Source organism: Oryza brachyantha, chromosome 4 (genome assembly GCF_000231095.2).
Source record: "Oryza brachyantha chromosome 4, ObraRS2, whole genome shotgun sequence".
Lineage (NCBI taxonomy): Eukaryota > Viridiplantae > Streptophyta > Magnoliopsida > Poales > Poaceae > Oryza > Oryza brachyantha.
In genome coordinates, this window is record NC_023166.2 from 9,137,456 (window position 1) to 9,158,901 (window position 21,446).

Genomic DNA, 21,446 nt, shown 5'->3' on the forward strand with positions numbered 1-21,446 from the left:
AGAGTTAAATTGCAATAAAGTCTCTCTTTAAATTTTTGTTAAATAATATTAACACTAAATTTAAAACTAAAATAAAGAAAATAAATACAAAATGGACCGATTCAACATAAAATTGTATATGATTAAAACTTTTTTATTTATGTTCTTAACGATCTAAAAGGCAATAAAAATAAACTAATAATAAGAACACCTTGAGATCTAACACTAATATTAAGTTTTAAAATTTAAATTTTGGATACAGAAAGAAGCCAACAAGTAAATGATATACTCCCTCTAATTTTTTTCTATTTGACGTTGTTGACTTTTTGATCTATGACCCTTTGTCAAAGACGAGGGTATCTGAACTTGATCTGCACTGGTATTTGAAGTGGAGGGTCGCCCTATAGCCTATATATCCGGTTTCGTTGGCAAAGAGACACAAAATGAAACTCACGAGATTAGTTTAGGGACCACAAGTGGACTTCTCCCTTTCCGGTTGAGGAGCTGCATGGTTGCGCGAATGTGGGCCGTAATTCCGTTTCCAGATGGTGGCCCAATATCGTACTGTTTCATCCGGGCCGTGGCCCACTCACAGCGGGTAGAGAAAGCCCACGCATCTAAAAGCCCGGCCCAGCCCAGCCCATCATAACGCCTCTTCATCCACAGGCGATCTCCTCCTCCTCGCTGCCGTCGTCGAACTCCCCCTCGGCCTCCTCTCCGCGCCCGCACCGTCGACCTCGCCTCCGCCTCCGCCGAGCGGCGCCGGCCTGCTTCCGCCGCACCCTTCGCAGGTGATCGCCATCTCGTCCCCTCTATCTGTCTCTCTCCACACACTTGGAAGCAGTTTTTCTTTGCGTTAAACCTCGGCTCGATCCTGCCCCGCCCGTGACCGCGCCTGGAAGCGCGTTCTCTCTCTCTCGTCGCGTTAGCTCCTCCTCTTCTTCGAGATCTGGAACGCCTTAGCTTCGCTTCTTCCGGATCTGGAGGCAGATTCTTCCACTCTGCCTTGACCCGCCGTTAGCTTTGTCGTTTGGATCTGGAATTTCTGGACGGGGAGATTCGAAGTGTGATGATATGGTGAATTGCGTGGTTTTGGTTAGCTCTGCGATCGATCGAATTACGACGTTTCCCGAATCAGAGAAAAACATTGTACGGGGATCGCATGCCGTTTCTACACTATCACCCAAACTCCAAAAGGATTAATTACTCGCCCTCCAGTTAGTGCTTCCAGTTTCGTCTCGATTCGCTCTTGGGTTGCTTGCGTGGTGCACCATTGATAACAGTTCGTTTCCAAGTAGGGAAGCAAATTTGGAAGGAGCTGTTCTGGACTAGTTGATCCAGTTTGTGAACGTGTGGATTTGCACTTGAAGTTGTTGCACCCAGTATCCGGCAGGAACCAGCAGCTGTGTACAATTTGCATCCTCGTTGCTCTTCAGTACTGATAGCTGGCAGCATTTTCATGTATCAATAATCTCTGTATTTGTGAATGCTAGAGCCTCTTATGCCCATTATTATGGTGCTGAAAGGATCCGATTTCAATACTTGTCAGGCTAGCTACTGAAGTCGTAAATCTCACTTCTTACCTGAACCTACCACAGGTTCGGGTTGATCATAAGAGAAACACCTGAGAAGTTTTAAAACATTGTTGGTAATTTTTTTTTTTAACTGCTCCAGGTAGGAGAGACAAGATTTTGAGGATGCCGAAGGCCACGAGTGATGCAAAGCTTCTTATTCAATCCCTGGGCAAGGCCTATGCTGCGACACCAACAAATCTCAAGGTATGTTTTGGCCATTTTTCTTCTCTATAAGCTGTCATCATCAGCCATTTGCAAATTATCGATCATTTTTCTGCAGATTATCGACCTCTATGTGGTTTTTGCGGTTGCTACAGCCCTTACTCAGGTAAGTTTATCAGTTACTAGTTCATAATATTTCGTAGTTTCCTGTTGGGGATTTTATGTGAAACCAAACATGAGATAAAAATTGAGTATGACAACCAAATTATAGTATAACATGGGGGCGGTGCACAGCAGATGGTTACTATTACTATCAAAATTTGATGCTTGCCGAATTCTGTATGTTACGGTAGATGGAAAACATCCTACTTGCTCCATTCTAAAACATAAACATTTCTAAGTTGTTTAGCAAGTAAAAAAACACTAAGGTTATTGAAAAATACTCCCCTGTAGTCACCTTAGTGGTTAAATTTTGAATTACTTAGATTCCCCTCCCAAGCACCTACACCCTCCGGCCCATTAAGAATCAACTTATGGGGGCAAATCTAGACAACCAACTTGAATATGGACAACTGTGCATAGGTTCATTCCCAGTAATAGGCTGAGATATACGGATTTCCATACATTGGAATCAGTGCCCCTGAAATGCTTATATTGTGTACAAACTTTGATTCCTACAAATGATTATATTTTGAAATAGAGCGAGTATTGTTAGTGGTAGTGATAGTCTTATCCTTGGTAAGGAATGAGATGTCTTTAATGCAGAATTTTTTTCTATCTTTTTTCTGCAGAGATTTGTTCTCCTTTGTCATCTAGCTTCGATCTTTTTGGGTCACTGTGAGGGTTGTTGTGCAATTATGTTCCTCAATGGTTTGGGTTGATAGACAGCACATTAGCTGTGTGTTTTCTTAAAAACATGATGCTACTGTGCTAATAATGGGTTCAGTTACGCTGCGTTTGATTCAAGCACAAAGGGTGGAAAACTCCCTTGTTCTCTATCCATGTGCTCCCTGAGCTGCTAAACAGTGTCTTTTTTGCAAAAAAAAAAAGATATTATAGGAAAGTTGTTTAAAAATCATATTAATCAAAATTTCAAGTTCTATGTGATCTGTTTCCCTTTTCCTTTCTCCCAAAATTACCCTTAAGATTCTTAAGCTCAGTGAAAATAACTTTGTGTTCAATTCACAAGTCCTTTCTTCCACCAGTTCTAAACTACTATATTGCTATTTTGGAAACTATTGATATACTCTCTGACAATACAGGTCGTTTACATGGGAATAGTGGGGTCATTTCCTTTCAACTCTTTCCTTTCTGGCATCCTTTCATGCATAGGAACCGCTGTGCTCGCTGGTAGGAATTTCTTACCCCTTATTCAACCCCAGTTAACATTTTCCTAGGTTGTACGATAGATGACTGTCAATTTTTGTGCAGTTTGCCTACGTATTCAAGTCAACAAAGATAACAAGGAATTCAAGGTAACTCTACCTATAATCTCATTTGCCAGGGCCATTAATGTTTGACATTCTGTCATAACTTTGCATGCCAACACATATATAATTTGCAGGATCTTCCTCCAGAAAGAGCTTTTGCAGATTTTGTTCTGTGTAATCTGGTGCTCCACTTGGTGATCATGAACTTCCTTGGCTGAGATTCTGCTGCTGGAACTGATTAAGGTTTTGTAGCCCCCAGTCCATGGTCACTGTTAGCGCGCCCTAATGTTTGGGACTATCATAGTATCAGATATTCATACCAACTTCCACACATCACCGATGTAATCTGAGAATTTTTCGAGAAACTTCAAGTTCTCTACCTGCTACTCTCGCTGCAGTTAATTTTACTTAGGCGTATTTAGCGTTGAACAATGTTAGAACATGCCAACCAGTTTTCTTCGGTGCCTGAAGATTGGGCAATGTGTTACTGGACTATCGTCTTTGTCGTTAATTGCTGTTCACCCTTTGTTCCATCTATATACCATTAAGAAACTTTGATCGCGCTACAAATCTATACGAAATGCAATGCATCTTGCACTTGAGCAGTAGACCGATGAGTCAATGACCCTGTTATTAAGCTGAAGAAAATCAAGAGTAGGAAAATAAAGCATGCACGCATTCTTGGTTTCACCCGTCACCTTCGATGCGCTTAACAAGTGCGGACCATCCAAACCACGTTGAGCCATATAAAATTATCATCTCATCTAAAGAATACCGAGCAGGGTTTCTGTTACCAGGGTAACCGGCCTCTCTGTTGGGCATGGTTATAGTTACCGTGGCATGTCATGGTTTCGTCAAATGAAATTGACCTAAACTTAAAAAATATGAAAATTTATGAAAAAAATATATGATATAAGAATTGATTTGTAATGATGTTTGGTGAAAAAAAATAGTGAAAAAACTAAATTTACGAATGAATAAAAATTCAGCACTGAAAAATGGTTAGGTAAAATAAAAAAGATATTATTTACGGCAGGTCCATTATGGCCCAAATTAAGTGGGGGACCAAAATATCAGTCCCTACCCCCAGACAGAGAGCATAGAGGTGAGGGGAGCTGGTCCCTGCTCTTCGGTTGGTGACAAGGAAGGCGTCGCCACTAGATTCACCGCAGCCGGCTAGAGAAGCGGGGAAACCACGCGGTTTCCCGCGGCGGCACCAAACGGGACTGTCTAGGAGGAAAATTTAACGGTAACCAACGCAGTTTGGACGGTAATCGTGGGATTTGCGTAACAAGCCACACGGTTTCAAGAGGTAACCGGCTTTGGTTTCTTACCTTTTTTAGTTGTAATAACTGCGGTAATCGCTTGCAAAACCATGGTACCGTGATGATTTCACGGCTCGGTGTTGAATGTAGGACATTGATTGATTGACCATGATTTGCATGTTTTTAATGTTCGCAACACCTATTTAAGTATGTATTTAATACATAAGGCACATATTTAACTATATAGTTGATATTTAATACATGAGACGAATTTTTTTTATTGTATTAGCTATTTGTGAGTAGAAAGCTAATAATATTTTGTTATAGTCTTTTTGCTAATTTCTAGTACCCAAACTAAGGTAAATTACCTATGTAATTATATAGTCATATGTTTGTAAACATATAATAGTTGTGTATGTAATATTTGGTTGTAAGAATTATTATTAAATATCATTTATCGTCTCTATATTTATTGCAATGTCAAAATTTTGGAAAATATCATGCCAAAATTTTCTTTTCCCTCTATAACATGTCCTAAATGTCATATCTACATACTATTTTTCCTTGTATTTTTACAGACTTTTCAAAATTTATTTGCAATTACCAACTGTCGTTTTCGATCGAAACCGTGGTAACCGCACATTTTGAATTCAAATTTATCACGGTGTCCCGTGCGGTAAACAGGGCTCCGCCATGCCACGGCATTGATGGGACCAACGGTTTCGGAAACCCTGATACAAAGCCAAGAACAGAAAGAAAAGTCTGACGGGACCAAACTACCTATGGTCACCATGCCTTTCAATGGAATGCAAAACGGCAAATGAGTAACAGAGCAGCTACAAACATTCCAAAGTTGCAACTGACAAACCAAACTAGCATCGCTCTTATTTCAGATCATCATTATATATTAGAAGCTGCTGGATGGCCAGGATGCCTAGCATTCACCTACACTTCAATAAGTTACAGCCATGTGTAAAGTATTGGAAGCCATCAGGTGTGGAGTAATGTACAAGTACAACAGTGCAGCGTCATCTTACTGCTACCAAAAGGAATACACGCACTTGAAGGAGTAAAGCTTCTGGCATCCTTTTAAAAATAGAGCAACTCATGATCTAGCATACAGTTTGTTTGCTAAATGCATCTGTGTTGATTCATTTCCATAATATTCCTACAGCCTCTGTTGGAAAAATAAGAAGAGGAAAGTGAACACCTAAATGAAGGGGAATTTATGCCATCTAATTTTACCATGATGAGAGGCCAACTGAGAGGTAAGAAAAGGCTGGATTCCAGACCGACGATGTTGTCCTTCAATTAGGCACTCAGAGCAGGCTCCAGTGGTTCCGGAACCCCACTCCCACCATTCAGAACGATCACCTTACCCTCTGAATCCACATCAACAATAGCAGAGTCACCTTCCTTGACCTCGCCAGCCAACATCTTTTCTGCCAAGCTGTCCTCCAAAAGCCTCATAATAGCACGCCGCAAAGGCCTGGCACCATAGCTCGGGTTGTAACCTTCATCGACAACTCTATCCCGGAACTTCTCTGTCACCTGGAGGTCGATGTCCTTTGCCTTGAGTCTGTCAAACACTTCTTTGAGCATAATATCAGCAATCTCCTTAACCTCCAACTTTGTAAGCTGCCGGAACACGATCATCTCATCCAATCTGTTCAAGAACTCAGGACGGAAGTACTGCTTCAACTCTTCAGTCACCAAGCTCTTGATCCTGTTGTAACTGGTGTCTTTCTCATCATAGTCAAGGTCAAATCCAATCTTCCGTCCTCCCTTCTCAATGACGCTGCTTCCAACATTTGATGTCATGATCAACAGTGTGTTCTTGAAATCAACTGTCCGTCCCTTGCTGTCAGTTAGTCTTCCATCTTCTAATATCTGAAGCATCATGTTGAAGACATCAGGATGTGCTTTCTCAATCTCATCAAAGAGCACGACTGTGTATGGACGACGGCGAACTGCTTCGGTCAGTTGACCTCCCTCAGTGTAACCAACATAACCTGGAGGTGACCCAATGAGCTTGGAGACTGTATGTCTCTCCATGAACTCACTCATGTCTAGTCTGATCATGGCCTCCTCTGAGCCAAAGTAGTAGGCTGCAAGAGCCTTTGCTAATTCTGATTTACCAACACCAGTCGGTCCAGAGAAGATGAAGCTAGCAATGGGCCGATTCGGGTTCTTGAGGCCAACACGAGCACGGCGGATAGCACGGCTAATAGCTTTGACCGCCTCATCCTGACCAATGATACGTGTATGGAGTGTCTCCTCCATCTTAAGGAGACGGTCAGACTCATCAGATGAGACTTTCTCCACAGGTATTCCAGTCCAAGAGGACACGATATGTTGAATATCTGCCTCAGTGACAAGAGGACCAACTTCACCGGATTCAGTCTCTGCTTTAACCATTTCCTTGCTCTTGTCAATAATGGCTGTAATTTGGGCCTTCAGCTCCATTTCCCGATCTCTTAATTCCCCAGCCTGTCAAGATATAATAATGATGAGATAACATGAAAGAAAGTTTGATAGGGATGGAGCTGATTCAAGATTGATGCTAATTACCACATTCTAGTTACACAAGAAGAAAGGAATAGAAGGATGTCTTCTAGCTATGATTTAGAGCCACTGGGCCATTTTACAACACAAAGTGCAAATACCCAAAATGAATCAATAGGTTTGCAAGTAATAGCACAGAAATTTACTAAAGCAGATCATTAGGAACTTCATACGATTTCTGCAGGAAATCTATATACCTTCTCAAAGTCTTGGCCACGGACAGCCTCGTTCTTGTCTTTGGTCACCTGTCGAAGCTCTTTGTCCAGCTCCTTGGCTTCATCAGGGAGCTGCAACATAAAGAGATCACATTTTTACTTTTAGACAGGAATAATGCAGCAAAGGAGACTATAACATAGAACAATACAACGGTAGTACCTGTGCATGTCTGAGCCTAACACGAGATCCTGCCTCATCAATCAAGTCAATGGCCTTGTCAGGCAGGAAGCGATCGCTGAAGAAATATAAGAAATACAAGAAGTCTGTTAGATTGACAATCAAATGGTTATATATCTCAACCGGCAAGAATTTAAATCCCATTCAAATTTTCTGTAAAATCAGGGGCAAGTTTGGTGCACACCTTAACACTGTGAAACATGCTTGCCAAACTTAGCCAAAGAGGTGGTAACAAAAGAAGTGCATAAAACATGGATCCTAGGTTAAATTGTGGCACGCCGCAAGTGCAGTAATGAAAGAAACAATAGCCTCACAAACTGTGGCATGGTTTGGCAGTGTGGGGTAGTGAACCAAACATCCCCTATATCTTTTTATTTGCACAATTATAATTGTATATACTTTCTCACCCAGGATCTGTAATGGAACGAAGGCAAACTTTCATGTTGTTCAGTTTCAAATATCACTGATTTAAATTTGCTTCTAGCAGGGATCCTAATCAGCATGCATGTCAGCATCATGCACAGAATATAAATTTTTTTTTTCTGGTCCACAGCCCATCTTCCTACGCATTTTGGCAGTCTAGCAGATAAAGGGTGAAACTCAGTAAGTATTATTGTAGTACTTAGATCATTCATAAACATCTTTGAGCAAAGGTCTAGACCAGAGGGAATCATAAAGCACATTCTGAAATTAACAGAAGTGGCTCAAGGCACTACACATGGATCTATTATACAATGCACTTGCACCTATACAAGTCGCCTACTCCACATATAAGTCCCCTACTCCCACATCTCCACCTAGTCACCACTTCAGAAATAAGTACACTCCTTAGAGAGAAAAAAAAAACTCTAAAAAAGTAAACATCACTATGCACAGGAGAAATAGAATTCTCAGTAAGGTTAAAAGTGGTGCCCAACTGCCCATTGACAAGGAATAGCTCTTAAAGAATAAGTACAATTGATATAGCCACAAACAAAGGCCAAAAAATTATAAGAAGAAACATATTGGCTAAGAGAGTAGTGCATAGCAAACCTGATGTACTGGTATGACAATTGTGCTGCAGCAATTAAAGAATCATCTGTGTATCGCAGCTTATGATGCAGCTCATATCTCTCCCGAAGTCCTCTCAAGATTTGTATTGTTTCATCAACAGTTGGCTCTGGAACCTTAACTGGTTGAAACCTACGCTCTAAAGCTGGATCTTTCTCAATATGTTTCCTGTACTCATCCAGTGTTGTCGCACCAATGCACTGAAGACAAGCATAGGAAATGAGGTGATTTTTTTGGGGGTGGGGGAGCAACAACAGATAACAATTATATAAATTCATCGACCCCTTGCAAAGTGGAAGATTACTTTCTGGAGTCAAATAGGCTTTGAGGCATTCTCCAGACTAAACTATAAATATTATAAACATAATCATGGAAGCAATAGAACTTTAAATTTGGCACATATACCTGCAGTTCACCTCTCGCAAGAGCTGGTTTTAAGATGTTAGCTGCATCAATTGCACCTTCAGCTGCACCTGCTCCAATTAACGTATGCACTTCGTCAATAAAGAGAATAATGTCATCATTTTGTTTGATTTCCTCCATAAGTTTCTTCAGTCTTTCTTCAAACTCTCCACGGTACTTGGTACCAGCAACAAGGAGCCCCATGTCAAGAGTAATAACCTAACAGAGAAAAAGAGTAATCAGTATTAAGAAACAATACAACAATAATTAGAAAGAGAAGCTTGACCCCACTCCAAAATCTTATAAATTGTGCAAGTTTCATTCAAATCAGACAAGGACCTTGGGTCCTAACGGGTCAGGACCCAATAACAAGGGAATAATGATACTAGTTGCATCAGTATACGCTATGGGGCAAAAAGTCGATTCATAAATTAAGCCTGGAAATGTAATAGAGAAGGCTATCCAGGAAAAAAAAAACTAGTATTCTTCAAAATTGCAGTTACTTGTCTAGTGAATGGAATTAGTGAGTTCACCCAAAAGAGTATCAACCCTGGTAAAAGTGGCCGATGACACTGATTTGAAAGCACATATAAAAAACAGTGGTGTGACAGGATGGTCTAAGCTAACCTTCTTTCCTTCAATTGTTTCTGGAACATCCCCATTGGAAATACGCTGTGCAAGCCCCTCAGCAATAGCAGTCTTTCCGACACCAGGTTCTCCAATTAGGCAAGGGTTGTTCTTTGTCCTCCTTCCCAAAATTTGAGTTACACGCTCGATTTGATCTTGTCTGCCAACAACAGGGTCTAGTTTACCCTGCAGATCAAAACGGTGAGTTTTTTGTCTTTACTTATTTATCTATGCAGTAGAGAATGCACAAATGAGTTTGACGAAATACCTCTTCTGCCAGCTTAGTCAAATTAGTACCATACTCTTCGAGAGTAGGCATCTTCTGGCCACTGCTTCCGCCACCAACTCCAGCGCCAACAGCTTCTGTGCTTTCACCAACCATTCTTATGACCTGAACATAATGTCAAATATCAGCCCTGTATAATTTTAAAACTTTGCCTATGGTTTAAGGAACATAATAGTAAAAATAATTACCTGGGTACGAATGTTGTTTGGATCAGCACCAAGACTTTCCAGCACCCGTGCTGCAACACCTTCACCCTCACGAAGTAGGCCCAGAAGTAAGTGCTCAGATCCTATATAGTTATGCCCTGAATAATGAATAACAATGAATATTAGAGAGAAGATCATGCATATTTCTTTAATAACAAGTCTCACAAGGTATAAACTCAAAACTATAATGTGGATAGAACCAAAAGGCTTAGCCTAAACCTTGATATGAATACAAAGGACCTGTAGATTGATGGAACATCATAAGGTATCAAACTATCAATAACCTGACCTCAAGAAATACTGAATTATTGAACATAGCATTAAGTCAACAATACTGCAACGGTTATCTTTTCACATTTTTTTGCATACTAATTCTACAGTATATAAGTGTAATCAGTAATTATATGCATACTAACAATTTCGTAAGCAGTGCTAGATCTGATGGTCACTATACCCAAACATCTAGCATCATTCTAAATCAGTAATTATGCATAGAAGAAGCATATTTGCACATGTTTAGCTATTAACTCGAACATACCAATTCTCACCAAATTTAGCGCCATTATTTTGCATACTTATTATTACTTAATGTGAAGTATAAAAATTCAGGGCAAGGTAATAGCAATATGAAACCAAAGCACGTGCTGATTTGATTGGAAATCAGAGGCATATAAGTAATGGTTCGGGATAAAGATTGCCATAAAGTAAGAATTATAGTATCCAATCATAACTGAATGAAACTAGCTAAACCTTTGGGCAAAGGGAGGTTATACCTAGCTGGCGAGCTTCTTCAAGTGATAATTCCAACACACGCTTTGCACGAGGTGTGAATGGGATTTCAACAGCCACAAACCCACTGCCTCGTCCAATGATCTTCTCAACTTCCACACGGGCATCCTTAAGATTGATGCCCATAGACTTAAGAACCTTCGCTGCAATTCCCGTGCCCTCACCAATAAGGCCCAGCAGAATTTGCTCTGTTCCAACAAAATTGTGGCCCAGGCGTCTTGCTTCTTCCTGGGCAAGCATAATCACCTTGATTGCCTTCTCCGTGAAGCGCTCAAACATGGCACGGACCACTCCTCTTGACGCAGATCCCCGGTGGCGTGAAATCTGGCTTGCTACAATAGCGCCAAAATCACGTTTAACCACCGACCTCGAGTCCAGGAAATTTGTCTGCCGCAGGCCCTGGAAACCCCCAAGAGTAAGGGTCCTGGTTGGCATGGTACGCATCATTGTGGCCCTCGCACGCACACGGAACCGTGCGGTGCTGCTCCTCCTATATATGGTCGGAGCAATCGCGGACTGAACCAGCGCCCCCTCCATGTCGACCTATCGAACGTGATCCCCCCTGTCCACCAATCCAATCTAATCTCTGCAAATCAGGAATACCAAAAATGATCAGATGAAATTACATACCAAACGTCCACAGATGAACCGAAACTACGACAGCAAAAACTTGTTCCCACGGCCAAACAGCCTGCCGGCCGCGGCGAAAACAATGAACAAGCCGCCGCGTATCGTGGCACCAATCAGCCTAACGTTGACCTCAACTCGAGATAAACAAACAAAAACAAAAATCAAAGCCAAGCACGGCGTCCCGCCCCCATTCCCTCCGATGAGACCACGGCTCCTCCCCATCCGCATCACACCGATCCGACCCACCCACCCACGCACCCGACCGCCCGCCAGGATTCACCATCAGAACGCCCCGACGGCGGGCGTCTCCGTACCACCCCCCCCCCCCCCCCCCCCACACCCCCATCGAGCCCCCTCAGCGACCCTACCCCAGAGTCACCGGAGCCACCCCCGAGAACCGCCCCCCCCCCAACCCACCCCACAGATAAGGCCCGCACGCACCGACAAGCCCCGCAAACCCGGGGGGAGGAGGGAGCACGGCCGGAGGGAGGGATGGAGGAGAGCCATCAAGCGCGCGCGCACACAGGGGGGAAGAGAATCCTCACCTCGCTTCGCCTCCTCGGCGGCGACGTGGGGGCGCGGCAACCCTAGCGGCGGGGACGGGGACGACGCGGAGGAGGAGGAGGAGGAGGCGGCGGCGGAGAGGACGAAACGGGGGACGCGACGCGACGAGGAGATAAGAGGGAGGGGAAGGGAGGAGCCGAGCCGCCTGCACTGACCGACTCCCCACGTTATCTCCAATTATACCGGCTTTCCTTTTTTTTTCCTTTTTTTTTTTAATTTTTTCCCCTACTTTATCTTTACCACCTCTTTTTTTTTTTTTTTTACTTTCACTTTCGCATGCGGCCCGGCCCATCAACGGTGAGATGGGCCGGAAGCCCATTAGGTCTCCGAATCGGAGGCCCACTCCGAGACGAACCAAACCGCCTTCCCCTCCGGCTCAAATACCCAGCAGCGAGGGGGAGGGGGAACGAGAGCGAGACGGGACGAACCTTCGAGAAGGTTCGAGAAGGTTGCGGTTGGGGCTGCGGAGGAGGGAGGAGTGGGGATGGCGGGGGAGGGAGGGGGAGGGGGAGGGGAGGGGTTCGAGGAGAGGGTGAAGCGGCTGTTCGGGTCGAGGCTGTTCGACGACGTGCCGGGGTCGTCCTTCCCGGCGGCGTCGTGGTCGGTGGCGGCCGGGGACGTGGAGCGGCACCGGTGGGCGAAGCCGTCGGAGGCCCGGGACGAGGAGGGGGAGGGGGAGGAGGGGCGCGGGGGCGGGGGTGGCGACCGCGGGGACACGCCCTGCGCCTCCGCGTTCTACGACGCCAACGGGTGCCTCTTCCGCGGGGGGAGGCGGCGGCGCCGCAAGCAGGAGGACTTCGAGGGTGACCTCGACGAAGACGAGGAGGACGAGGAGGAGGAGAAGGCTGGCGGCAAGCAGCAGGAGGAGGACGAGGAGGAGGGTGTTAGGGTTTCCATCGGCCTCGACCCGACTCTGGATCGAGAGGTAAGGGGCGCAAATCACTCAGGACTTTTACTCGCACGATTAGTACTACAGCCTTAATCATTTTCTTTGACAGCGTAATTATTAGTATGTTAAATTTCCCCTACATTAGGATTTTGGGCGTGGATTAAGAGGGGTCAACGGCTTGTTTCTTCCGTTCATGTAACCTATAGTTCACATCTCAAACTGTAGGTTTGTTTACCAATTCTCTTAACCAGGTTTGCCATGCCATAAATGCAGAAATAGGTTGAGATGACTGGCGGTATTGTAGTCACGCGACTCACGCCATTGTTTCGCTTATGCTTATATGCTAAAATTTAAAATTTAGAACTTATTGAAGTAAAATTTGAGGTTTTTTCCGTTGTAGTTTATTTTACAGAATTTGCTTTTAATTCGATAAGAAGACATATGCAAAATCTTTACCCATTATTTTTTTAATTGCTAATATAATATATCATAGCTTTTATGCTTATTATAAGCGAACAGATGAGGCTTATGGTCTTCTCATTCTTTTGTTCATGTTAAATTTGCATGTCCTTGATTCGGATGCCCGCTTCTCTCAGTATTGCAATGGGATTTGTCTACTGAAACTCTATGACTAAATTGCTAAATCTTAATTCCGTTTTCAGAGTTTATGTACAACCATGTCCTCGTTGTTTACTTTGAAATGTGATTTTCTTTTCTTTACTGTCAAGTACAACAAGCGGTAAACAGAATCATCACATGAAACCAACTTAAATGTGATATGCTTTAATGGAACATTATCTTGAACCAGATTCTTGATGAAAGTTTTCTTTCTGTTGGTTAGATTTTTTAATGCGGCATGTTATCTTACAAGATGTTTATCTTTCAGGAAGAAGAGGACAAGTATGATAGAGAGGCATTGGGTAGAGAGGATGCTGCAGATCGTGTGTACATGAATGAAATAATGGATGATGGCATGAACATGAGCATCAACACTGTAGTGCCTGACATCCTTGATGATTCCATTGAGGAGATCCACCGCTTCTCACGAGATCCTAGAGCAGATTTGAGTGCCGCATCTGCAAGACTCAAAGAATATGATAGTTCAGCTAATGATGGCCCTTGTGCTCCACCTGAAACAAAGGAATGTCCAACTGGTGGGATACAAGCAATGAAAACCGAAGATACTAACGTGAGACCTATACTGAAGAGGAAGGAGGAGCAAGGCGATTCAAAACCAAGGAAACGAGTCAAGTTTGCATCTGATGTTAAAGATCAATCAGCAGAGCTGCCTGAACAGGATGAAGATTCTCCTATGGTTCCTCAATCCATGGATCTGGTCATAGGAAAGGACTCATCCACTCCGTCTATGTCTCCTGGGGTTCCTGACTATGTTAAGAATCCTACAAAGTACACACGTTACACTCTGGACGCTCCAGAATGTAATGATGATTCTAACAAGAGGGCTTTTGCGGGCCTGCATGATCTGCTAAGGAGAATGGAACCAGAGCCTGAGGCTCCTGTTGAGATACCTAGTTCAGTTATGTTCATCCCACGGAAAAAGTCAGTTGATGTCATGACAGTAGACGAGGGTCCCAAATCCAGTGATTCAAACTCATCCCTCATTGGTCTGGCGGCAGGTGCCTCTGATGAAACTGAGCAATGTGAAATGGATGAAGATGACCCTAAAGCATCTCCAACACCACAGGTCCAAACCAACACGAAGGTGAATTCCCGTCGGTACAGATCAAGTAGAACTGATGATGAGTAAAACCGGTGATATCCTTGTATTTCAGTGTATGCTTTAAGACAAATTACAAGTCTGAGGTTCCCAATGTTGAAGTAGTCGCTATGCAACTTGAGATATGTTGATGTACTTTTGCTTTGATCTTCTGATCTGAGCTAACCAGTTATTAATTACTACTGTGGTACTTTTGTTTAATTAATCTTGTACTGGAAGATACTGTGGGTGTTGATGTTAACTTTTACTGGTAAGCTGACTTTACTGAACCATCTCTCTTTCCTTCTCATGTCAACAATAGTGGTTACTATCGCTGTCAGTTCATTATAGTTCAGAGATCAACTTACAGAGAAACTGAACGATCCTGGTCCCTGGTGTTACAGGTATGCATTTGCATTTATCCTCAAGATTCCAGGGTCACCATAGAACACAATTCTTGCCCATCGTGTGTACAAATAAAAGATCGTTTAAATGATATTAGTTCATAACTCTCACATTTGAAAAACAAGTCAATTCTCTTTTTCAGAACCAATCGGCAAGAAAAAACTAAATTGTAATGAACCCTATATCAATCTGTACATTCTGATATATATGCTGTGCATTTTCCTTCTTTCAGAGTAATTATTTACTGTGCTCAAGACATGTACAGTGGTGGCTACATTTTATCAGCAATTCTGTATAGTGCATCAGCCACCTTGCTAAGCACACCAAGTAGGCTGCTTACTTGGTCCTTCCTCTGCTCCCTGTCCAGTTGGCAGTTCATGTTCTGTGCCTCCAGCTGGGCCGCTACCATCCGGCTGCTCTGGTCTAGGATTTCAATCAGCTGGCCCTGCAGATCAGGGGCTTCTCCTGAGGCGTCATCGCTGCGCTGTCTCTTGTGCGCACCCTGAGCTGGTAAGTCCTCAACAATTTGTTCTGGTTGCTTGGCTCTGGACGTCCCCACTGTCAAGAAAATTAGATGGTCAGATAATGTTTCATTGGTACTAACTACAAAAGGTTTCTAGTCAGCATATTTGCATTTTGGGCATTTATTCCGGAACAGCACTGCATGAAACTGAACATTTATCAGAGTGTCGCAAACCTGGTAAAACTCTTGGTGCTAACATAGAAATGTTAATAAATTCAAAAGCCAAACTTAACTTTCGATTTTCAGAACATGAGCTGTGGTAACTCTGCTTAAGTTGTTGACTGCTAAGTTATTCATTTTTTTTGTCAATTGAAGACGGGGCACAAATTTTTTTTCCTGCCTGTGATCAATCAGTTGAAATATGTTTCTGCTTTCACCGAAAGGTCCTTGGGGTCCTAGATTGCTTCATATACTCAGGACTGTCAGGACTGTAACCAGTATAGAATTGAATTTTGATCTTATTATCGGGATGAAAATTACCATTAGAGTTCTTTTTGTATTCAGGCAATCAGGCCTCCTACAATTCCATGAAAACTTAATTTCTGTTTATACAATTTTAAACAGTACGTTGTGACCAATGTTTAACTAATAATCTGATCAAAGCAATGGAACAGTAAAAATGTGGGAATGTCAAGAACTCAAGATATCCAGAAGCTCATGCATGCAAAACATGAGGAAAAAAAAGGGAACTGCAAAACAGAATCCGATTACTATCAATACCTTGCTCTGAGGCTTCTTGTCTGGGTGGATCAGTCTTCTTCTCTGCAACCAAAAATCACGTGAGCAAAACAGTAATCAGCCAACCAAACAAACCTTGCCAAACTGAAAAGAAACTCAGTGATTTTTTTTTTTCGACAGAAGCAGAAGCAACAGAGCGTCCATTAGTTTAGCAACAAAAGACCAAAACACAACAACTTCCAACTCTCCAGAATTCAGAGTTCAGACCCCCAACAAAGAACTGGAGAACAGAAATTATCTGAAAAGGGGAGATGGCATCAAGTGATGAACTCACAGAAAAATTTGATGTATCACATAAATGCTGCCATCAAAAGAAGATTTATTTTTTTGCAACCAAAAACTCAAATTTTGATCACCAATTAGCCCAAATACACCAAATTCAGTTCTTCCAAATACAAACTCGCAACTTTTTTTCCTTTTTTTTCTCTTGTCAACAAAGAACACAAGAAAGCATCAACCTTTATAACGTCCAAGAATGGAGCAAGCACGCTCACCGGTTGCTGGCGGGGGCACCGCCGCCGGCGCGGGAGATGGCGCCGGCGGGGTCGCCTCCTCGTCCTCATCCTCTTCCTCCGACGACGAGAAGAGCCCGTCGTCCCCGGCGGCGGCGGCGGCCGCGCGGCCGCTGTCGAACACCGCCGCCTTCTCCTCCTTCGCCGCCGCCGCCGCATTACCGCCGCGGCCCTCGAGTATGTCGTACACCTCCCGGTCGAAGAACCCCGGGAGCCGCCTCTCCCGGCGCGCGTCGTTGCGCATGGCCCAGAACGACACCTCCTTCCCGCCGCCCGCCGGCGACGACAGCGAGCGCTCCCACTCCCTGATCTTCTTGTAGTCCCCGGCGAGGTTGCTCCACCGCTTCCGGCACTGCACGGGCCCCCTCTCCAGCCCGTGCCTCCGGCAGTACTCCGCCACCGCCGCCCACTTGGTCGGCTCCGCCGCCGCGCCGCCGCCGCCGCCCCTCCCCCTCCCCCTCCCTCGCCCCTCCACCACCCTCTTCCCCTCTATCAGCACCAGTATCTCCTGCCTCGTCCACCTCGGCAGCCGCGGCGCCCTCCCCGACCCGCCGGCGCCCTCCCCGGCGCCAGACATGCCGCCGGCGACGGCGAGCTAGCTAGCCAGCCGCAACCTGCAGCTCAGCTGACCACGAAGAGAGAGAGAGAGAGAGTGCAGCAAGCAACAGTGATAGGGTAAGAAGATGGGAGGAAGAAGAAGGGGCAGCTTAACTCTTAAGCTGGGGATTAGGAGGGACAGGCCATGATTATGGCTAAAATAAACACAAGATTATGGGCCCTAATTAACCCATAATGAAAAAGGATTAGTGCCTTTCTCACTCCTCTCTGCTCTTCCCAAAGAGGGAGGAAAAGGCAAGAGTGGTTGAGGAGGATTATTATTAAGGGAAGGTTAGTGCACACTAGTGTGTGTGATCAGAGGAGGGGCTAAATAGTTTATGGGAGTGATTAACTAGTGGGTGTTGATGGATGGATGGATGGATTGGGGGGTTCCAATGAGAGTTGTAGGGTGTAGCCACCACCTACTGTTTTCAGTTTTTTCAGCAACCAAAGAGGGGAAGAAGATAGAGAGCACTGTTGTGATATGATATGCATGACTTTTTTTTTCTCCCCTTTACGTGCATGATAATTCTAAAGGGGGAATATTGGCATTGGTGTGGACTTGAAACTTGGGGTTGAGAAAGCACAGTTTGACACTTTTTTTTGGGTGCTCTCTGTCCATGATATCTTTGCAAGGAAAATCTTCTCTCTTCTTTTACAAGAGATGCAAAAGAAATTAATACTAGGAGACAATAACACATCAAAATTGTTATTTTTATTTCGTTCTGGAAATTTAGATTGGCTTTGTTTGTAGTGTGACAGGGACTTGTAAGGGCAGGCACTGGAGCAGAAAGGAGGGATCTTTGATCGGCATGGCCGTATGTATCTTTGGTCGGTATGGACGTATGGGCATGGTGTTTGAGACACGGATGGCACTATTGTTGTGTAATGAGGTGGTGTTCTTTTAGCTCGTGCTCTGATTGCCGCTAATACATTTTTCAAGCTATTAAACGGTATGATTTTTGCTGAAGTTATTTCTTTATAGAAATTTCATGGTTTGTTTTAAAATCTAAACTTTTAACTTCTTATTATTTAATTTGTTTGCATATGGTCTTAAATAACCCAAGGGTGAACGAGGACAACTGACCTGCAAAGAGGAATTCTTTCAAAGTTTCAGTTAATGCCCCTATTTCTTGCACAACTGGGATTACTACAGCCAACCAGGTATGCATGGGCCAGCATGGCTGCCCCTGAGTCACATTCCTGTCCAGTCTGTCAGCCACCCCATCCAAGTCACAACCAGATGGGATGAATTGGATAAGGTCTCTTGGGAACACGGATCCTTTCTCTAGGTTAGTACCAATTCCTGTATTAACAATATTGTAGTTGTCTTGCCATATGGTTTGGGGTCCATTATTTTTTAGAAGATATAAGATTTATTTTGCTAAACTCACCCATAGGATATTTTCTCGAATATGGCATACCCTTTTACACCCAATTATATTGGCAAGAGAAAATATTGTATGCCATTATAAAGTTCATGTCTCTCTATAATACCATTGTTTGTTCTATTTGAGGAAAAATGTTTTCTTCTACACTAACATCAAGGGGGTCCCAACTTGGTTCATGGTTTTTGTCCAACCTTCCACCATGGTTTTTGTCCAACCTTCCACCTTATTTAGGATTATTATCTTCCCTACTGAAGATTCTATAATTCGGCCTTCCTTGCGAAACATTAAGTAGTTGAGGCTCGGAAATCTTCATTCTTCAGTATAAAATAATATATAGTGAGAATGTTCTGATATTCGAAATCACCCTTGTGTTTTTATTGTGAAGAACTTAGTATCTCTTGTGCTTACGCTCAATGGGAAAATAGAAATCATATGAAGCTTTGATCTGACGAACAGGTTTATACACACATGCAGGTCATTTGTTTTTGCCATCAGGGTCAGTTCATCAATGCAAATGTGAATTGACGGTGAAGGACTTAAGTGCAAGGAAATGGTTAATTGGAGGGGATTATTTTTGCTAATTACTCAATGTTTCTCACTTAATAAACAGATATAATGATCACACAAGCATAATTATCGGTCCATGATGTTATCGCATCAATGGATATTATGTTATACTGATGAATGAAGATATGGACGATAGGGGATCGGAGTTTTAATTTATTTTTGTGTGTTCCTTTCAAAAATTTGTTTTTGCTGACCTCTCTTGCTTTGATTTTGCCCCATCAGATCGATTCCCAGCCAGGCCCCGGTTTTGCAGGCAAGATTGTGTGAGGGACACTCTCTCACTAAAGCAATTAATGATTTAATGAGGATGGGATGGAAGGAGGGGCAAGAAACGTCCATTTCCAACTTTTGGCCCCCAATATATCTTTCAACAAATGCATCCTTACTTAAGGTTCCTTGGAAATTGTTTAGTGATTGGTCATATAATTTTTGCATGCCTTTTTAAGTTTTTAGTGGTTGGTTGTAGGTCAAGATATGCTACAGCGGCGTAAGATACTCCCACTGTTTTTTATTTAATGTCTTAAAATTTTAGATCCGAGAGTTGGCCTTGATAATTTACTTGATTAATTTCATGTCACTTGAATTTATGGCACCCATAAAATTTGAGAAGTCAAATTTATTAAAGTCTAAGATATTTCACCATAAATGCTCTAAAATATCAACTAAAAAATAAGATCAAATATGAGAGTTGTTTGCTTGTGTAACACCAGGTTCTCCCTATTTTGGTTGCAAATATTTTCTAAAAATAAAGGATCATGAAGTTGATGCAATATAAATGTATCTCCATGTCTACGCAGCCATCAGATAGAATGGATTGAGATCAGAAGGGACAACGATCATGGTACACGCTATCTTGATGATATAGGTGAGTGACTAGTATGAGAACTCCAACATTTGCTACTTCTTGATTCTTGTGGTGTAACTTTCATGTCAACCTCCCCCCTGTTGGGACCCTAACTCCTTTGTGTGACCAAAGGGGCCACTGCCCTTTCAGCCACAAGAAGAGATTGCAACCCCTATGGTGTGGATGTGTGGATGCTTACATTTCCCATAGGAAGGACCATGACTGATGACTGGATAGATGGGGTTGAGATTGGCCTCTCATGCAATGCCCTATAGGATTCTGGTAGGGCCTCAATCTTGGGAGAGGATATGTTGTTGATTGGTGGTGCCCCCTACACTCTCCAAGTGGGTTTATTGGCACTGCCATGTATTTGAAAATTTGGAGATGAGTAAGGTTTTCCAAAGTTGTGAATAGGCCAATGACTTTCTAGTTAGGAGGTTGTTTAATCTCCCTCCCTACTCATTGCTACTTCAACCAATGTTTGATGGATGCTAGAGCTTAGCAATTTTCAAAGAGGAAAAATGTTAAAGTCAAACGTACATATTATATTTGTGAAAGTATATTTTTATTTCTCAAGGTGCCATGTAAATTTGAGATAAAACTGGGTTGTTTTTATTTATCCCCTTATGTATTAACGGGAGAAAGAATATCCATTGACACAAACTCCAACATGACAAATCTCCATCACCTTGTGTTGTATGGAAGTGTAGTTGTGTTAAAAATATAAATTTCTTAATAATAAAATTACTCTTATGAGAAAGCTTACTATGCTATTTCCACGAGACCAAATTTAAGTGTACACCCTGCATCCAAGGGGCTTTCCGAGAGACGGGTGGGAAAAATATAACTAAATCAAAAGGCTGAACAAAACTAACCGATACCAAAACTACAAATTTCGGTCACAAATTCAGTCTCCTCCTCTAACCTACCGAATTTAATACAATAAGTTCAGTCATTAACCCTGATTAACTAAAATGATCGAAATTGTCAAAATTTCAAGCTTATTAAGTATGATGCGTGAACATTGATGTCAACTTGGAAACATTCTGCTATCTTGGTGATTTGGTGTGTTATATAATGAGGGTGATTAATTGGCTTTTTCTTGGAGAAATCAAACCATTTATTTATAAATAAAATATAATTTATAAATAAAACTTTTATATATGTATTCTCAACGATCTAAAAGACAAGACTGGAAAATAAACTTCGGTTAAAAAACAAAATCAAGATTGAAAAATTAAATTTTGGCTTATAGCATAAGTAGAAGTGAAAAGATTGGGAGGGGGGGTGATTGTTTGCTATTGGTACATATGTTGTGATATTCAACTGCCAAAACATGTC

General features: G+C 42.8%; 4 protein-coding genes and 1 long non-coding RNA gene across 5 annotated transcripts; 3 read left to right on the forward strand and 2 right to left on the reverse strand.

The window, feature by feature from the left end:
* The first annotated feature begins 668 nt into the window (after positions 1 to 668).
* On the forward strand, positions 669 to 3,678 carry LOC102715567 (dolichyl-diphosphooligosaccharide--protein glycosyltransferase subunit DAD1). Its single transcript, XM_006652165.3, has 6 exons — positions 669 to 770; positions 1,654 to 1,757; positions 1,834 to 1,881; positions 2,978 to 3,065; positions 3,147 to 3,190; positions 3,280 to 3,678. The coding sequence occupies exons 2-6, from the start codon at positions 1,677 to 1,679 to the stop codon at positions 3,361 to 3,363; spliced, it is 345 nt and encodes a 114-aa protein (XP_006652228.1). The 5' UTR covers positions 669 to 770; positions 1,654 to 1,676; the 3' UTR covers positions 3,364 to 3,678.
* Positions 3,679 to 5,273: 1,595 nt separating this feature from the next.
* Positions 5,274 to 12,030, reverse strand: LOC102715843 (chaperone protein ClpC1, chloroplastic). The gene is made up of 10 exons (XM_040523033.1): positions 11,904 to 12,030; positions 10,713 to 11,314; positions 9,922 to 10,037; positions 9,716 to 9,838; positions 9,448 to 9,633; positions 8,824 to 9,039; positions 8,401 to 8,618; positions 7,351 to 7,426; positions 7,173 to 7,262; positions 5,274 to 6,900 (listed from the first exon to the last, which is right to left on the reverse strand). The coding sequence occupies exons 2-10, from the start codon at positions 11,263 to 11,265 to the stop codon at positions 5,722 to 5,724; spliced, it is 2,757 nt and encodes a 918-aa protein (XP_040378967.1). The 5' UTR covers positions 11,266 to 11,314; positions 11,904 to 12,030; the 3' UTR covers positions 5,274 to 5,721.
* Positions 12,031 to 12,358: 328 nt separating this feature from the next.
* On the forward strand, positions 12,359 to 14,754 carry LOC102716118 (cyclic nucleotide-gated cation channel beta-1-like). The gene is made up of 2 exons (XM_006652167.3): positions 12,359 to 12,847; positions 13,698 to 14,754. The coding sequence occupies exons 1-2, from the start codon at positions 12,407 to 12,409 to the stop codon at positions 14,577 to 14,579; spliced, it is 1,323 nt and encodes a 440-aa protein (XP_006652230.3). The 5' UTR covers positions 12,359 to 12,406; the 3' UTR covers positions 14,580 to 14,754.
* A 92-nt stretch (positions 14,755 to 14,846) lies between these two features.
* LOC121054157 (trihelix transcription factor ASR3) lies at positions 14,847 to 17,748 on the reverse strand. The gene is made up of 3 exons (XM_040523034.1): positions 16,689 to 17,748; positions 16,177 to 16,218; positions 14,847 to 15,491 (listed from the first exon to the last, which is right to left on the reverse strand). Exons 1-3 carry the CDS (start codon positions 17,281 to 17,283, stop codon positions 15,205 to 15,207), a joined length of 924 nt encoding a protein of 307 aa, XP_040378968.1. The 5' UTR covers positions 17,284 to 17,748; the 3' UTR covers positions 14,847 to 15,204.
* A 394-nt stretch (positions 17,749 to 18,142) lies between these two features.
* LOC121054272 lies at positions 18,143 to 19,846 on the forward strand. The gene is made up of 3 exons (XR_005811686.1): positions 18,143 to 18,256; positions 18,371 to 18,595; positions 19,169 to 19,846. It is a non-coding gene; the product is annotated as an uncharacterized LOC121054272 (long non-coding RNA).
* Positions 19,847 to 21,446: the final 1,600 nt, after the last annotated feature.

Excerpts from the sequence above, each read along its gene's own strand:
- LOC102715567 (XM_006652165.3), top strand. The coding sequence starts at position 1,677 with ATGCCGAAGGCCACGAGTGATGCAAAGCTTCTTATTCAATCCCTGGGC. Across the intron at positions 3,066-3,146 it reads AGGAACCGCTGTGCTCGCTG|TTTGCCTACGTATTCAAGTC; the intron begins GTAGGAATTTCT and ends ATTTTTGTGCAG. Across the intron at positions 3,191-3,279 it reads AAGATAACAAGGAATTCAAG|GATCTTCCTCCAGAAAGAGC; the intron begins GTAACTCTACCT and ends TATAATTTGCAG.
- LOC102715843 (XM_040523033.1), bottom strand. The coding sequence starts at position 11,265 with ATGGAGGGGGCGCTGGTTCAGTCCGCGATTGCTCCGACCATATATAGG. Across the intron at positions 10,038-10,712 it reads TGAAGAAGCTCGCCAGCTAG|GGCATAACTATATAGGATCT; the intron begins GTATAACCTCCC and ends TTCATTATTCAG. Across the intron at positions 7,427-8,400 it reads TTGTCATACCAGTACATCAG|CGATCGCTTCCTGCCTGACA; the intron begins GTTTGCTATGCA and ends ATATTTCTTCAG.
- LOC102716118 (XM_006652167.3), top strand. The coding sequence starts at position 12,407 with ATGGCGGGGGAGGGAGGGGGAGGGGGAGGGGAGGGGTTCGAGGAGAGG. Across the intron at positions 12,848-13,697 it reads ACCCGACTCTGGATCGAGAG|GAAGAAGAGGACAAGTATGA; the intron begins GTAAGGGGCGCA and ends TTTATCTTTCAG.
- LOC121054157 (XM_040523034.1), bottom strand. The coding sequence starts at position 17,283 with ATGTCTGGCGCCGGGGAGGGCGCCGGCGGGTCGGGGAGGGCGCCGCGG. Across the intron at positions 16,219-16,688 it reads GGTGCCCCCGCCAGCAACCG|AGAAGAAGACTGATCCACCC; the intron begins GTGAGCGTGCTT and ends TTTTGGTTGCAG. Across the intron at positions 15,492-16,176 it reads ACAAGAAGCCTCAGAGCAAG|TGGGGACGTCCAGAGCCAAG; the intron begins GTATTGATAGTA and ends TTTTCTTGACAG.